This window comes from Lolium rigidum, chromosome 1 (assembly GCF_022539505.1).
Source record: "Lolium rigidum isolate FL_2022 chromosome 1, APGP_CSIRO_Lrig_0.1, whole genome shotgun sequence".
Classification (NCBI taxonomy): Eukaryota; Viridiplantae; Streptophyta; class Magnoliopsida; order Poales; family Poaceae; genus Lolium; species Lolium rigidum.
Window position 1 is genome coordinate 281,526,694 of NC_061508.1, and position 18,455 is coordinate 281,545,148.

At 50.4% G+C, this 18,455-nt stretch overlaps 1 protein-coding gene across 1 annotated transcript; it reads right to left on the bottom strand.

Moving 5' to 3' along the window:
- Positions 1–512: 512 nt before the first annotated feature.
- LOC124683796 (U-box domain-containing protein 21-like) lies at positions 513–2,236 on the bottom strand. Its single transcript, XM_047218244.1, has one exon. It carries the CDS (start codon positions 2,038–2,040, stop codon positions 703–705), a length of 1,338 nt encoding a protein of 445 aa, XP_047074200.1. The 5' UTR covers positions 2,041–2,236; the 3' UTR covers positions 513–702.
- Between the last annotated feature and the right edge of the window lie 16,219 nt (positions 2,237–18,455).

Here is an 18,455-nt window from a genome sequence, read left to right on the forward strand (position 1 = left end):
CATGGTTGAAGTTTTATCATTGACTATGTCCAGAATTTTTTGAACTTATAAATATGATATTTTATTTTTTTTGAAATGAAGGGACCACTGATGCTCGGAAGACACTTTTTTCTTAGCTTAAACTTTTTATTATTCCTTAATTCAACTTTCCCAACTTCTGCTTCAGCTCTGCTATGTTGGGTTCAGATTAATAAAATCAGATATATAAAGAAAGGTGCCTGAAAAATTTATAGATATTGCACGAGAAAATATTTGGCAAAGCAAATGTTAATTCTCCTGTGTCTTCCTCTTCTATGTATGATTATGCAATTATAGTCTAATAAAGATAATATAAAAGTCAAATAATCCTCCGTATGTTTTATCCACACATCTAATCTGAGTCCTAAATCAATCTAAACAAAATGAAAGTGCATGCTCAAAATTCTGCATCTAGCTGTGTTCAATTCTAGTTATGTCCACAAAATACAGAGAATAAGTTGAAGGCAAGTATTAAATTTGCGCAAGAAATTATATTGTGAAAAAAATGATCAGTTAATTCTCTTCTGTGTTCATCTTTCCTATGTATGAGTATGCAATTACAGTTGTAAAGAAGAAGAAAAATCTATTCATCCTACTTGTATGTTTTATCCACACGCGCGCCTAATCAGAGTCCCAAATCAATCTACAAAAAAATTGAAAGCAGACGCTAAAATTCTGCATGGATCAGAATGGCCTCTTGAGCCCCTTGAAGTCGGCCGTCTCGATGCACTCGACGCTGCCCCTGGCGCCATTGAGCAGCTTGAGCAGCTCGCTGGCCCGATCCTTGGTCAAACCGCCGCACCCGACCTGGAGCAGCAGCAGCAGCTTCTGGAACGCGCCCACGCGCAGCGCGTCGGCGCGGCAGGCGGCGGCGCCAGCGTCGGCGCCGCGGCAGAGGCGCCAGAGCGCGGAGACGGCGAACTCGGTGGCCATGTCGGAGACGCGGAACATCTTCTTGACGAGCACGGGCACGACGAGCGCGTGGGCGCGCGCGGACTGGAGGCCCGCGTCGGCGCAGAGGACGCCGTCGAGCACCGCCAGGGCCTTCTCGCTGGTGCCCTTGTCGGCGTCCACGAGGAGCTCCGCGACGACGTGCGCGGCGCCGAGGTCGGCGAAGCGGGCCGCCGCGCGGTCCGATGTGGCGACGAGGTAGTAGGCCGTGACGAGGGCCGCCTTGGTGGCCTGCGGGGATACGGTGTCCCTGACGAGGCCGATTAGGGCGGCGCAGGCGTTGGGGGTGCGGGATATGGCGTCGACGGTGGGCCGGTCGGCGGAGGAGGCGAGCTCGCGGAGGACCACGGCGGCGCTGGCCCGCGCGGCGAGGTCGCCGTGGGCGAGCACGGAGACGAGCGTCTTGAGTGAGGCGGGCGAGGCAATGCTGCGGCGGGACTCGTCGTCGAGCGGGAAGAAGACTGTGAGCGCGGCGAGGATCTTCCCGAGCGCGGCGGACACCGAGGCGCCGTCGACGGGCTCGCCGGCGAGGTCCCGGAACGCGGAGGACAGCCTGCGCGCGGCGCCGGCGGCCGCGAGGCAGCGTCGGTTGCGGTCGCTCTCCTTGCCGAGCGCCCTGGCCCTGGCCGCCACGGCCCCGCACGCGGCCGCGTCGCCGCGCCTGGCGGCGGCGGACACGGCCGCGAGCACCTCCGCCGCGTCGGCGTCCGCAACCGGCACCTTGGGCGTGGGCACGCGCTCGGCCTGGTTGGCGACGCACCAGTCCTGGATCATGCGTCGCGTGGCGTGGTTGGGGACCAGGTCGCCGAGGCGGACGGGCGCGCCGGTGACGGGGCAGGTGGCGCGGCCGCGGGCCAGCCACCCCTCGAGGCTGTCCCGGTCGTAGGTGATCCCCGTGGGCGCCGTGACCGGGTCCTTCATCAGCTCCAGCGAGATCGGGCACAGGAAGTGCGCCGGCACCGCCGGTTCTGCTGGCTCGTCGTCGGCCGCCGCCGCCACCTGCCGCCTCCCTCGCCGCAGGAGCGGTAGCTCCGGGACCACCCTCGTAGCTCTGGACATGGGTAGAACCATCGTGTTGTGCTAATGGTGGAAGAAAGAAGACGTGCGAAGCGAGTCGAGCTGGTAGCTGTTGTTATTGAGTCGCTCGCACCTTGCCGGAAACTTTGAATGGAATTAATGGCGCCGGAGCCTTTGAACGGAATGGTTGAACGGGAGGAGACTCGACGAATATATAGGTTGCGGGAGGAGGAGCAGTTTGGACGGAGGAGACTTGGCGGTGGCGGGAGAGAGTGAGTGGAGGAGAAGGATTATTTTGTTGGTTCGATCTGGTCGGGGCGTTTGAATGTTGACCGTTGAACGCGCAACGTTTGAATGTACGACTCCGGCGCCCGCGTCGCGTTCGCGTTGCGGCCGCGGTCATCCAACGGCGCGAAACAGTATATTCCGATCCGAGCCGTTGAGTGTGCAAATTATGACCTCACTCTCTCAATCGATCTGTACAAGACTCACAAAGTCACATCTTCGTCTCACATTATGTATACTCGGTCAATCGAGTATGGCTACCGACTTGGACATCTCCGCTGGGCGGAGTGATCGATGAAAATCGCACCGACTCGCCACAGTTGTGTCTTTTTAACCGTGCTTTTTGGCTGTTGAGATAATACGGTTCAGATGCATACACTCGTTAAACGCATAAATATATTTATTACTCCCTCCGTTCCTTCCTATAGTGCATAAATATATTTAATACATACACTCATGATACCTACATATACTTATCTCCATGAACACACTGGCGCACAACCTACTTTTATGAGACACCAAAACGTCTAACCCGATGTTTAATCTTTGGTGACCTGGTGGTATCACATTAGCCCTAACCATCTAACCATATTCATTAACACAAAAGCAATAAAAAAAAGAGGTTAGAAACCTCACGAAATTTGCAAAGTGGTTACAAACCTACACACTCACGACACTATCGATCATCATCAGCCACCAGCTTCACCGAGACGCTCGATAACTGATCGAATAAGAGAAAGACCTCCATCGTCGCAATAACTAGGGAACCACCATCGTTGATCCAAATATCAAACCTGCCGCGCGAGGCGATGCACATATCTTTGGGGCATGTCCTATGGGGATGTTCCACATGCCTTTCCGACCCCAGACTTGCTGCCTCCCGTTGATGTAGTCAGAAGATCACACAAAATTAACAATCCACTGAACACCTTCTACACTTCAGTGTTGCTCCAAATGCACACCGGCACCGCCACAACCACATGTCCTAGCCGCCTCACTGCTCCTTAATAAATCCCTCCTTCTGGACCATAGAGTCAGAGGCAACGCCACATCAACGGGGACAGAGGATGAGGGTTGACACGGCTGATGGTGTAGCCAAGGCCATCCAAAAACCCTAACATTGCCCGTCTAAAGTATCGCCAAGCTCACAATGACGTTAGTCCCAAAATGCTACTATGAAGGACATCACTAGTGTGAGAGCGGAGCTGTGGTCAATGTATGCGCTTCGGGCGTCCGGCCTCCCACCTCACCAACATGGCACCATAGCATACTAGCCCAAACCCTAACTACAAAGCTAAAACAGAGTAACAAGCTCCACTTCCTCTTGCCACCGGAGCGACAAGTGAAGAGAGCAGGGACCACCACTCTCGGCAGCGCATATCGGTGGAATCGGAGCCGGCTCCGTTGTCACCTACTATAAAATGGTTTCTCTTCGTCGGCACTTTTATCGTCAGGGCAAGGGGAGAAGGGATGAAGCGGTGGCTCACCATAGTTAATCACGAACCAAAAGAATATTATTTCGATTAAAAAATAATGATGCTAGCTGTGCTAATCTATGGCATAAATAATAACCACGGACAGCTCTATATATCTTTGTAATGCTAGCTGTCCCAAAGCTTTTGGCCAGGTCAGCATCCACCCTACAAAATGGTTTCTCTTGGTCGGCACTTTTGGACTGGCCGCCGTACGAGAAATATACGTGTTGTGCGTGTTTGGCTTGATTCGCACGCATCCCATTCCGGTTGGCTAGAATGGAAACACGGCGTCACAAACTTCGTGGCCTTTCGGCTGGATTGATCTGCACGGTTCGTTTTGTTGACTGCTGACTTGTGTTCATTTCGTGTTGAGCTGCACCGCTAAGCACTAGCATGCCAACCAAAAGCAAGGCATCTCCAATTGTCATTCCATGGACAACGCCGTTTGTTTTTGCTGGCGCGAAGAAAAAGAGCCTCAACGACAATGAGCAAACCGCAGAGTCCGCCGACCGTATTTCGCAAGCAAATTTAGGGCCAATTTTGCTCTCGGGCTAGCGCTGATAGTGTGGAGGGAGAGCACGACCACGGTTACTGATTAGTCCATGCACATTGGACGTGGCCCAGTTTTTTGTTTAAACTTGTACGATTTTATCACTTTGTTTTGCTTGAAGTATATTGTAAGTAATTTCACATTGTAAATTTGCATGGTAGTAGTGTACACCGTTGCTACATGTGAATATTTTTCCAATTTTTTTTTCGAATACTTTCTTTAAATGAGGATCACCATTGGGGACACATACCACTTCAAATGGACCGCAGTCCATTTCTGTCCGTCCGACCACCGCACATACAGACCACAACGGACAGTTTTGTTGTATGAAATACTCCTCTCCGTTCGAGATGGCATGGTTTGTATTTGGCGAAATATTGAAAATTTTGAAAATCGTGCCTATCGGTCTCAAAAAAATCTGCCACAAATTGTATAGCTAGGTATACATATCAAGATTGTATGCCAGATTTTTTTAATACGTTTTATTCAGGGAAATATAAAAGACAAATTTCTGACAAGAATACTTCTATTTTACTCCTACATATTGTTAGATTGTTTTTCTATAGCCCAAAACATAACGAGTCTCTACCGAAACTTTGGACTTTGGATGGATATAAGGACCATGCATGCATACCTTTTCCTGAATTTCTTTTTGAATCTTTTTGAAACATAGAAGTATAAATTTCTTTCTCGGTGTGTTAGTGCAACTCGGTCCAGTTGCACATTTGTGACTGCACTTTTTTGACAGAAAAATACAACTCTAGCATTTTTTTAAGTCACTTAGACTTAAGAAAATCTCAGTTAGCTGAGACATAGTAAAACTGTCCCAAATCAAATCTAGACATCTCCGATGATGCGACTTAAATCAAATCTAGACATCAACGACGAATATTGTGTGAAACACACGGACACGGGGTTGTGCAAGAGCATAGTATACGATGCGCATACGGTATCCCGTATCCCGGCGCTGAACGCACGATGTAAAGAGATAGACACTGGATTGAATCAATCGACATTGCCGCCGTCATGGAAAATCCCTGGACGACACCAATTCCGCGTTTTAGGCAGAGTTGGCGTATTTGAACACCGATACATACTCCATATTCAGCCGGCATAAATACATAGCCGGTAGCCGCAGCATAGTTTTTCGATAAAGGAAATATATTAATATCAAAAGATATTAATTACATCTAGCCTCTGCAACAACGCACCATCCTAATGGCAGTACGGATGCACACAACCAAAAAATAGAAAATAAAACTAAGAAATAAAAGTCCCGCCATAGTATCTCAGGCCTAGCAACAGCAGTACATCCACCACCAAAACAACACCTGAAATACAGACTCTCCAAAGCGACGCCTCCAAGAAGGGAACAATGCACCAGCGTCGTCGTCGCCCGATCAAAGATCTTAGATTTTCACTCTGAAGATAGTCCCCGCTCTCAAAACAATGCCTCTAGCAAGATCATTGCAAGGCACAACCAGTTAAGGCCAGACTTTGGGTTTTCACCCTGAATGGTAGGACTCTGAACTTCACTTGTGTTGTCGCCCCCACTTTCATACCACTGCTGCGAATCCCGAAACACCAAGCAAGTTCCTCAACATCGCGAAGACTTGATGAAAGTATAGAGATGGTAAACCTAGAGGGGGGGTGAATAGGTTTCTACAGATTTTAATTCTTTCTTTGCAATATTAGGCTTTGCGGAATATAAAGGTGAGCCTAATGCAAACTAGGTGAAACAACCTATATGAGGATACAACTAACTCGAGCACGAAGGCTCTCACAGGCAGTTAAATCACAAGTAAGGAGTTCGGTTAGAGATAACCGATAGCACGCGGAGACGAGGATGTATTCCCGTGTTCCCTTCCTTTGCAAGAAGGTACGTCACGTTTGGAGGGGTGGAGGTCCCACGAAGGATTCCCCACGCCACGAAGGCTCACCCTATTCTCCGGAGCCTATCCCACGACGGAATAGCTCACTCACTTGTGGTAGACTTTGAGGTAGCCTCCAAACCTTCACAATCTTGCCCGGAGCAAATCCACAACCCGGATGCTTCCGGACGACTCTTGCCCACCTAGGGTTTCCAAGGAACCCTAGAGAGCAAGCTTCTTGATGAATACAAGGGGGAATGAGATTTGGCTTGGTAGAACAGTAGATCGGGTCCTCCTGTATTGATTCCCCGGAGGGATTTGAGTTTGGGTGGAGGAGGAGGGAGATCTGAGGCTTTTGGTATTTCTAGCAATGGAGTATGAGAGAGAGAGCTCAAGAACAGCTTGTAGTGTAGTGTCTAACTGTTCAGAGGTAGGAGAAGGGCTATTTATAGTGTTCTTCGAAATATGGCCGTTGGTCACTTGCCACCTTAGCTTTTCTCCCGACAAACCCGGTCAACCGGACCAATGACCGGATTGCCCGGTGCAGAGGCCGGTCGGACCGGACCAGGGACCGGACCTGCCGGTCCAGACCGGACGGTAGACCGGAGACACTTTGCGACGTCCACGGGCTCCTCCGTTTGGCGCCCGGTTCGCGGCCGGTCGACCGGACCGCACGCCGGGCCCGCCGGTCGGTAGGCCGGCTGACCGGTCGGCAAACCGGATCTGTTAGGTGCACGTTTGGAGCCCGGTTGGCGCCCGGTTGGCGACCGGTTGACCGGGCCGCACACCGGACTAGCCGGTTGGGGGGCGGGCTGACCGGTCGGCAAACCGGATTTCTGCTGTAGACCCCTTTTCGATTGTTGTTGAAGTGGGGGGTCTCCTTTAGCCTTCTTGTTCCTTTGATACACCATTTATGCCTCTTTGCCTAATACCTGAGATTATCCTTATAAACGTATTAGGCCAAATACTCTAGCACGGTGTCATTGTTACCAAAATAATGGATAAGGGTAAAATACCCTTAGAATCTCCCCCTTTTTGGTATACGATGACAAATCGAGCTAGAGTCACATATAGATATTATGATAAGCTCTAAACCTTGATTCCATATAAGATATTACGGCAAGTCCCCCATAATGTGTGCACTTGGAGAATTTGCGTTTGAATGCAAAGTGCACCATTTGTGGAATTTAAGAAGCTCCCCCAATTGTTGCGGTCAGAAACCCACCGGCGGGCAGCGACTGGCAACACAGTAGAGCCGGGAACAACTAGGGCTGCGGCTGGCCCCAGTCCCTCAGAGCGACGGCCCGCAAAGCCTCCTGGTCACACGTCCGATGCTTGTCGCAAGGGCGTGCCACCTGACCTATACCTGGTCGGGAAGGTGTTGGATGATGCCTCGCTTAGTTTCCTGCATGGCATACACGTAAACGTTAAATACGAGCCTCGATCGGCTCCCGGGTTATCTCGTGAATCGGCTCAAAGAGCCGATCCACCCATGATTCGTACAAGGTGTCCGAATATATGGTGGTCCTGCTTGATCAAGATAAAGTTAAAACGATCTACGACGATTTAGGGTTTTCACCGCATAATCGGATCATCCTACTCACGATTGGGCCTCGCGCTCGCGTACGGTGACCGTAAGCCGATCCTAGATAGGGCCTAAAAACCAACACGAGGTTGATCCCCGGAACATCCTGTCTAGGGCTAGCAAACTCCACCCTACACGCCGCTGGATCCTCCAACCCTTTGTAAGGCCTAACTATTGCGGATGTTAAACTAATCCTTGCAGAACAAGGAGCAACCGTAACGGATCGGATCTACTAAACTATGATCAAGCGGGGTGCCGCCCCTACACCTAAGAAAGGTGTAAGGGCGGCTAGATGTATAAGGGTTGCACTACGACAGCATATGATACGAGGAACAATGCTAACCCTAACACATCTAAGATAACTACGTTGCTCGCCATCAAAAAAGCTTCAAGCACGAGCAACGCATGAACAACGTGGGTAGGCTTGTCTTGCCTAGATCGCAAGATGCGATCTAGGCAGCATGGTGCTACCGGAGAAACCCTCGAGACGAAGGTGTTGGCGATGCGCCGAGATTTGTTTGTGTTGAACGTTGGTTGTTGTTTATTTCATAAACCCTAGATACATATTTATAGTCCAAGGGACTTTCTAATTCAGGCGTGCACCTAACCGTGCACGGGTAAAACTCTAACTTCTAAATCGACACGTAATCTAATATGTTACAGATACAAGGGCAAACTAGCCCAAACTTTGCATGTAAGGCCGATTCACGTATTTCTTCTATATATATATCTTCAAGTCCATCTTGATCGCGGCCCACCTCCGACTCGGTCAAATTCCGGTGATAACACATGCCCCCTCGGTTTTGGAAATGACATTTCCAAAATCATTATGCTTTCTTTCGTCGGGTCATGTCGTGGCGGAGCAGGACTGCCGCGAGAATCTTCCATCATTTCGCCTCGCCTCCTTGGCTTCTCTCGCAAAATCTTGACAGACCTCGGTATCTCGGAAGCCGCAATAGCATTAAATTTCCACTAGGCTCCTCCCTTTATTTAACCGTGCCGACTGATTAGCCCTCTTCATCCTCTTCCTCTGTTCTAGCTATCGGCACCAAAAAACCCTCTTCCCTGCAGCAATGTCTTCCTCTTCCTCCTCCCCCTCAGGCCTCCCCCTCCAACCATCGCCGAAGAACAAGACTGAGGACGACCTCCATTCCGGGGCGAACCCCATCTCCTCCGGTAAGGAGGAGAAAGAAGGAGAAGTAGAGAAGACCAAGGCCTCCCCCTCCACCAAGCTCCCTCCGAAGAAGCGCTCCCGCATGTGGGCGGACAGCGAGGACGAAGATGATGACGAAGAAGGAGAAGAGGAGGAGGAGGAAGATGATTCCTCCTCTTCCGCTGGGTACCCGTCGACGAAACGCTTCCGCTCTTGGGCGGACAGCGAGGATGATGATGATGATGAGGAAGACGAAGCTCGACCAAAGGCTGGGGCAGCAGCGACGAGGAGCTTCCTGGGAGCAGCGCCGACGACATCGACGACGGCGATGATGAGGACAACGACGACTAGTAGAGTAGGACTAGTAGTAGCAGTGCACTAGGCACCAGATCCCTCTTTTGAGAGCCATCGGCTCTTCCTTGTAAAGCTGCTCCTTTGAACTAATGAAAATTGTTCTCCCAATTTATCTTTCAATTAGTTCAATTTCAATCCTCCAGCTCGTCTCACCAAGGCCGACAGCAACGTATCAGACCCCTCCTCTTTAGACGCCCATGAAGCCGGGCTCAGATATCGATTAGACCGTCCGTCAAGCACTTCTCAAATTCAGACTGTGATTTGATACTCCGCAAATCTATAGCCGATGACTGTTCATCGGCCATTTTTGAGAATCCAGTCTTCCCCCCTTTTTTGTAGCAACAGGACGGTCCAAACCCTGTAAAAGACGACAGCCTCCCTTTCCAGCTCCCCTCCGTAGCCTTAGCAGTCTTCTTCTGCAAGCAGCTCAGCGTTTTCGGAGAAGGCCGCGATACAGGGTCAGCCGATGCAACTCCAATCGGCTCCCGAAAAATAGAGCATCCACCAAATTAGCTGCCCCCGAGCCTTAATCAAGGCGAGAACATCAGCGAGGATGCACAGATCTAACAGGAAAGGCTTTGACTTTAGGTAATCTGGTAATCCGAGACAGCCACCAGGAAGAGCCAGCCAAACTTGCCCCATCGATCAGCTTTTTTCCGTTGAACGCCGGTGTCTTGCATGTCAAATTGATGTCACCGCTGAACTATCGCAAAGGGTTGTCGGCTTACTGCAACCGAGGCTGCTCTCGTGGGTCTCGTGTAATTGTTCTAGAGTCGATGGCGGCGGCATCGGCTTTCTATCCTTAAGTCGATGTCTGCTGCATCGGCTGTGCTTAAATTTTTTTGAATTTTTTACGGCCGATTTATGTATCGGCCCCCATACCTCAATACTCATCATCAAAGAATATCTTGGGCTGCTAGGCATTTGAAAGATACTCCTTCTTCATATCCTCGTGTATTATCCACCTGGGTGCCCCCCGAGCCGATTCTGTCAAGAGGATTGATGGTATCGGCTCTTTAGGTATCCCCTGTTGGATTAAATGCTGAACCCAGGCAGAATGGATGGTGAGGATAATTTTTTGGCCGATTGCTGGAATCGGCCTCCACGTTGCTTGTTCGATGAAGGTTTTGCAATGTTCCTCCACAAATTTTTGGGGCCGATCACAAGGATCAGCCTCGACACGTTTGCTCATTGATGTGCTCCAGCTACATGGTTAGGCCAGCGGATACGACCAGCCTACCTTCATCCTCTATCATGTCGATGCGCTCGCCGTCGTCCACCTTGAGTGCATCGTTTAATCCTCGAGCAGTAAACTCCGTTGGGAGGACGAGGACCATGTTTGTGCCAGCCGATGTCTCATCATCGGCTTTCCTTTGCTTGGGGCGCCACTCTTTTCTTTGTGGTCGACCCTCTTCGTCCAGGGTTCGTTGAATTTTGGCGGCCAGATCAGGCCGAGCCTTCCTCAACGTGTGCAAGTATAATCTTTCAGCTTCTTCCAACCCACGCAGACGCTGAACCCTTCGTTTTTTGGGAACGACTGAGCCCATCAGGGCACCACCTTGGCCGATGATACTTGTCTTCTTCATCATCGTCCTCTAGTTCCTCGAGATCTTCCACCCGAGCGGACTCAGCATGCCTGTTCCGAGGCGGGAGAGGCCCTAGACGTTTGAACACGGACACGTTAGGCTGCATCCTTCTTCTTCGTTTGCATTCGGGCAGTTGCCGATTGTTGGCAATCGGCTCATTCCTGAATCCCAGCAGTGTCTGAAGAAGGGGCAGTCCCAGTGCCTATCCACGTCGTCTTGCTCCCTCGACTTTTCCTTGGCGCGGCGCTCGTATCGCTCCTCGTCATGATCATGCCAACGACGTCTCCTGTCGTCCCTAGCCAGATGATCTTCTTCATCATCGTCGTTGTATCGTCGGCGTTGGTCATACTGACTCACATACTTGTTGAGGAGGTGATCAGAAAGAGGTCGCTGATATCTTATGTTCTTCACTTCTCCCTCTGTGACGTAGCGCTTGCCGTCTTGGCGGAGCCGATCGCGCGGAGCGGCTTCCTCTGTGTCTTTGCTATGAGAGCAGCTGCCCTCATCTCCGTCCAGAGTGGTGCCCAGGCCCTACCATGTTGATATTGCACGAGAGATCTGGCTGGCACCCTCCATGGTAAGTATACTCCACCATGTTCACGGCGGGGAAGGGGTGTGTGTCGACCTTCATGGCGTACTGGTTGAAAATTAACCGTCCATTTTCTATCGCCATTTGGATCTGCTGCCGCCACACCCTGCGGTCGTTAGTGGTGTGGGTGAACGTGTTATGCCACTTGCGGTATGGCTTTCCGTTCAGCTCCTGCACCGTGGGGATCTTGTGGCCTTCGGGTACCTTTATATGCTTCTCCGTGAGTAAGAGATCAAAAATCTCGCTCAGTTTTGGTCACGTCGAAGTCGAACCCTTTTGGAGGGCCTTGTGGCTTCACCCATTTGCGGGACACGGGGCCTGCCGCTCGAGTCCATTCAGCCACCTGCTACCTCTTGATCTCCCGCAGCACCTTCATCCTCGTCCGCCTCAACCAGGGCTACCGCACGCTTGAATTTGTCCCGGTAAACATCCGGGTGGCGCTGTTCATATGCTCGACAGCTTCGCACCATGTGCGCCAATGAAGGGTAGTCTGCTTGGGAGGCCACGTCCTTAATCGATGATGAGAGACCCACCACCGCCAACTCGATCGCTTCTTTTTCACTTACATGAACCGAAAAGCATCGGTTCCTAATGGTCCCGAAGCGCTGGATGTATTCGACACTGTCTCCCCGCGCTTCGTCGTACTTGTGCTAGATCGGCAATGCCGGCCTCGGAAGCCTCACGAGTGATACTGCTCATGGAACTGCTCTTCCAACTGCTTCCAAGTCCGGATGGAGTTCGGTGGCAGCGATGTGTACCACCCGAAAGCCGATCCCGTGAGGGACTCGCGAAGAACCTCACACGCAACTCGTCTGATGCTGAGATCGTGCCCAGCTGTGCCAAATATCGGCTCACATGCTCGATGGAGCTGGAACCATCCGATCCACTAAACTTTGTGAAGTCCGGGAACCGATATTTGGGTGGTAGCGGGATCAATTCGTAATCGTTGGGGTACGGCTTGGTGTAGCCGAACGTCTTCCTTTTCGGCATCATGCCGAACTGATCTTTCAGAATTGTACAAATCTGATCCGCGGTGATGGCTGAAGGTGTCGAACCCTGAAGATTCGCCGGGGTGGCATACTTAGCCAGCCATGCTTGCTTTTCCGGTTCTGAGCCAACTGCAGGAGTTGGGCTCTGGAGGTTTGTCGGAGTGGCGTACTTAGCTAACCACGTTTGCTTCTCAAGATCGGATCCCGACGTTCCTCCTGCTGTTCCAGAGGCCCCTGCTGTTGCAACCTGGTTCGAGAGTGCCCAGGTATTGCAGTCTGGTACGTATGCGCACGTGTATCCGTGCGGGATCTCCTTGGGTGCCTTAGGTAGGAATTGGTAGTCACTAGGATCACCACCAATCTTGTAGACGACGTATGCCGATGAGTTCGGCACTTCTGGTGCTGCCCATGCGAATGGCAGCGGTGGATGGGACTGGAGTGGCATCTCCCCCTTGTAAGTCCCCAGAGCTGGTCCCGACGGAGAATACCGATGGCTCATGATTTCCTGGATCACGCGCAGAGCGACACGCTCCAAAGTGTTCACCGAGCTCTCGCAGTGGCGGTGCAGCGAATGAGCCACCATGTAGTTGATCTCCCGACGCAGCGACCTGGTGCGTTCTTCTCGACGGGGCGGACAGGTCCACTCCATCGAGTGCGCCTTCGGTGAGAACCCCTTCCACCTGACGCCATGGGAGCGGGTTCTGTGGAAAGAGCCGATGAGTTCGGCTTCGAGGACTGCCTTGATTTCGTCATGCTTCTTCTTGAGCTCGTCAGTCAGATCCTCGTACTTGACCGGGGTGCTTTCCGCCATCTCGGATGTAGATGGCGATGCGGTGGATGTCGGAGATCGTCCCACCGGGCGTGCCAGAATGTGTTGCGGTCAGAAACCCACCGGCGGGCAGCGACTGGCAACACAGTAGAGCCGGGAACAACTAGGGCTGCGGCTGGCCCCGGTCCCTCGGAGCGACGGCCCGCAAAGCCTCCCGGTCACACGTCCGATGCTGTCGCAAGGGCGTGCCACCCGACCTATACCTGGTCGAGAAGGTGTTGGATGATGCCTCGCTTAGTTTCCTGCATGGCATACACGTAAACGTTAAATACGAGCCTCGATCGGCTCTCGGGTTATCTCGTGAATCGGCTCAAAGAGCCGATCCACCCATGATTCGTACAAGGTGTCCGAATATATGGTGGTCCTGCTTGATCAAGATAAAGTTAAAACGATCTACGACGATTTAGGGTTTTCACCGCATAATCGGATCATCCTACTCACGATTGGGCCTCGCGCTCGCGTACGGTGACCGTAAGCCGATCCTAGATAGGGCCTAAAAACCAACACGAGGTTGATCCCCGGAACATCCTCGTCTAGGGCTAGCAAACTCCACCCTACACGCCGCTGGATCCTCCAACCCTTTGTAAGGCCTAACTATTGCGGATGTTAAACTAATCCTTGCAGAACAAGGAGCAACCGTAACGGACCGGATCTACTAAACTATGATCAAGCGGGGTGCCGCCCCTACACCTAAGAAAGGTGTAAGGGCGGCTAGATGTATAAGGGTTGCACTACGACAGCATATGATACGAGGAACAATGCTAACCCTAACACATCTAAGATAACTACGTTGCTCGCCATCAAAAAGGCTTCAGCACGAGCAACGCATGAACAACGTGGGTAGGCTTGTGCTGCCTAGATCGCAAGATGCGATCTAGGCAAGCATGGTGCTTACCGGAGAAACCCTCGAGACGAAGGAGTTGGCGATGCGCCGAGATTTGTTTGTGTTGAACGTTGGTTGTTGTTTATTTCATAAACCCTAGATACATATTTATAGTCCAAGGGACTTTCTAATTCAGGCGTGCACCTAACCGTGCACGGGTAAAACTCTAACTTCTAAATCGACACGTAATCTAATATGTTACAGATACAAGGGCAAACTAGCCCAAACTTTGCATGTAAGGCCGATTCACGTATTTCTTCTATATATATATCTTCAAGTCCATCTTGATCGCGGCCCACCTCTGACTCGGTCAAATTCTGGTGATAACACCAATATCTTTAGGAAACAAGCATGGTATGGACAAGTATATCAAGATATATAAGCATAAAGCATGATTATCCTAATAGAGTGATTTAAGCATACAAATAGTCGTCCATACACGTCCATACACAAATTATTCGAAGTAGCAAATGGTTCTTGAGAAATCAAAGCAAATAAGAACAAGCCATATAAGATTCAAATAAAGCAACACCCATGGCTTGTGACAATCAAAGAACCCCGTGGTCCTAGACTCTACTCTCTTCTCCCCTTTGGCATCGGAACACCAAAAGGCGAAGAAAAGAGGAGAGATGCTATCGCACCCATCAATAGAACTCATGCCCGACGGAGTAGGAGCTCTCGCCATCATCGCGCGCAGCTGCATCACCTTCATCCTCATCACCATCATCATCAGTAGGAGTAGGAGCACGAGCAGTCCGAGGAGGAGGGCCACCATGAGCATACATGGATAGGTCGAAGTTCTGGAGCATCTCATCAGTAATGGGAGGCATCTCCCAAGCAGGTGCAACCACAGGCTCCATCTCAGGGCCAGAAGGAGGAACAGGAGCATTCCGTGCAGCCATGAACTCACTCTGTCTCCTCCGTGTCTCCTGGTTCAAAGCAAGACTCTCATGTGCAACATCATTGGTATTTTTTCACATTTGCCACATGATGGAGAGGAAGCGAGCGGCACCACGCTGAGGGCGCCGAGAGTAGCTGGAGCTGGCTGCAGGATCATGGTGTTCCTTGGAACGGCGCTCACGGGAGGGCATCATGGAAGGGACTTCCGGGCGACCGTCCTGAGTAGGGAACCTGAATGGTTCCATGATGACTCTTTCATCAAGAGTGTTGAGAGAAGCGGGAACAATGTAGTTGATGAGCCGCTGAACATACTGAGCATAGTTGGGAGTCATGCGGTCCATAACTGCACACTTCAGTTCAAAGTGAATAAGATCACAACCATCAATTTTCCTTATCCTGGCAGGGTGGCAATAGTACATCAGATTCAGGTGGTAGTTCCTGACTTCACTAGTATCGCCTGACTTGTCGATGAGACTCTCACGGAACATCTTGGCAAGGACAAGGTATGAGTAGTACATCCCGAGAGATAGTGGGAGGCCCAGCTTGTGGGGTTAGTGGGATAGCAAAAGGAGATGTCACCTCTAGTGAGCTTAGGCCGAGTATGAATTCCGTACCCTTGAGCACGGCCACCACCAAAACCCATGGCCGCACGGAGCCGAGTGTAGGTGCAGGAGTACTTCTCCCTGCCATTCATCCAAGTCATGGTGCGGTCCGCATCATCATGGAAGAAGACGGTGCAATGGAACTGACGGACTAGAAGGGGACAATAGGTGGGATCTTCTTGCTCATCATCGGGCTTTAGGCACACAAGGTCATATAGTCCCATACCCTTCAAGGTTTCAACCACAAAGCGGTACTTTGTGGCTTCATGCAAGGCAAGCTCTTCAGGATTGATGGCCTTGGGCATCACAACAGCACCATTCTTCATACACTCTCGAGTATTATAGAAACCATCCCATAGGGATGCTTGTGTCTTGGTCCAGAAGAACTTGTCCCCACCAGTGTAAGTCCGTTGCTCATAGCGATACGGATTCACCGTCCTCATTTCATGCCAATCAACACGGTTTGCATCCGCAATATTGAAATCTGGCACTATTTCATCATCCTCTTGGGCGGCATGCTTATCCTTTTTCTTACCACCAACTGACTTGGTTCTTCCCCCGCCCGAGCTGCTAGTGTCGATGAGTCCGATGAGCTTTAGTGGGTACGCGACCACTAGTACGACAGGATGGATTCTCAGAAGTCCGTCCTCTCTTGGCAACAGTGCCACGTGCCTCACCACTCCAACTACCTGTGAATGAGAAAATAGAGCGAGGATAGCAGTGGGGTAAGTGTACATGTCATCAATAAGAGGAAAGCCAAAAAGCATAGCATATATCCAAGTGTATTGATGAGATTGTGCAAAAACTGGGCGATCCGGCGCACAGGCCGGTCCAACCGGGCGGCAGACCGGACGAGCCGGTTGCCAATCCGGTTGACCGGGCGGCACGCCGGGCCATCCGGTTGAGAGGCCGGTTGTGGTGACCCGGCATACCACTGCATGGTGTAGTATGCAAGTCTGATATAACACCAATGAAACACCGTTCCACTCGTATTATATCGCTCAGAGTGGTACAACAGAAACATATGCGGGTCCAAGGCATGTCTATAGAATTACAACACAGACTCTTTACAAAAGATCCACAAAGCCTCCTACTTTACAATGAGGTAAAACTGCAAATAAACTCCAGAAGAATGACTCGTGATCTAATCTTATCACGGACTCTAATTATAGAGTATTTGACTAGCTAAAGAGGCTATGACTAGATTCTAGCTAAATAGGAACTAGGTTTAGAAAGCCAGTTCCCTTCTACTACTTAATCTAGGTTTTCTCCATGGTAGTTGTGGTGTTTGACTCTTTCGGCAGGTTCCTGTCCCCTTGAAGTATTTGTAGACTCTTCGGTCTTCGAGTTGCACGGTAGATCCTCCTTCGATGCCTCCATATCTAAGCAGGGGATTTAAGAGTGGGATGAGTACGAGCGTACTCAACAAGTTCATTATAGGAAAGAGGTGTTTAATGCACTAGCTACTGCATTAGACCAGAAAGTCTAATACCAATGCAGGTTTTCATAACCATTTCTTAAAGAGGTTGCTTTTATTCAGAAGAACTATGTCCGTCAGCCTTCACCGGTTTACTAGAACTTCATGGAGTTCCTTTCCGGCCGCGTTCGCGATTCCATATCCCGGAACGAGGAGTGACAGGTCACGGTTCTTTACACTCTGCGAGGTGTGTTGCTTTACCCATAAGAGATCTTAACCTTGGTGCCAACCAAGCTGCAGGCTTGTCCACACTTCCTATGGTGTGAGGCCCGGTATAAGGTCTAGCCAATCATGTTCCTCCGCTACCTCGCACACCCACCCTTTGTTGCATACCCCGACCCTGGGTCCTCGCCGGTCCCATTATTCGCACTCACGGGTGGACCCCGACCACGACAACAGTTTGGGACTCGTTAACCAAACTCCTTCGCCGGTAGCTGCAACCCATCATAGACCGCAATACCGTGGGGACTTAAGGCTTCCCCAGCCAACCGCTTGTTCTTCGGGCGACAAGTGTCTACGGACTATGCCGTGGGGACTTAAGGCTTCCCCAGCCAACCGCTCGCCCCCGACAGATACAAGTGTCTATGGTAGAGCGCATCTGTTGATGTACGAGAGGTGGAAACACTTTTGACTACTCCGTCCCACTCCGGATCTTACGGTTAACACGGGTATTACGACACAAGAATCACTGGACGACATTTGTTATTAATCCTAGATGGATATTAACCCTTGCAATGGAACCTCTACCATATCCACACAATCCATGGTTCCATTGCCCACCACATAGTCATATTCATAGTTATGAAAATAGTGGTTTTGGTTTTTTATGCAATAGTGATAATCATAGTACTTTGCAAGTAATTTGATAAAGATACTCAAATGGTATGAGCAAGCGATGAACTTGCCTTTCTTGACTACAAGATTATGCAGTCAAGGTCTTCGATACGCAATAACTCCAAATTCTGAAATAGCATCATCGTCCGGTAAGGACGATGTTTAAAAGATTGGCAAGGATGCAATAATGCATAAGTATGAGATGCAATCGCTCTAAGCGTGACCTAACCCCGATGATTTAGGATCAGTGAGTTGTAATGATTGGTTCAGGGTGTGTTGCACTTTTAGAGTGATTCACATACAAGGTTCTTATTCAGGTGTGATTACTTGGTATCCTAAACATGTGCTGCAATATAGCATAATAATAGCATTAATAGCACACAACAATAACATTTGGTATACTCCTAACATGTAATGAATAGTGGTTGGTTTTAGCACTCTATGGCATGGTTAATGATTAATTATTATATACTCCAAAAGAATAACTTTTGAAGAACATGTTCTTTA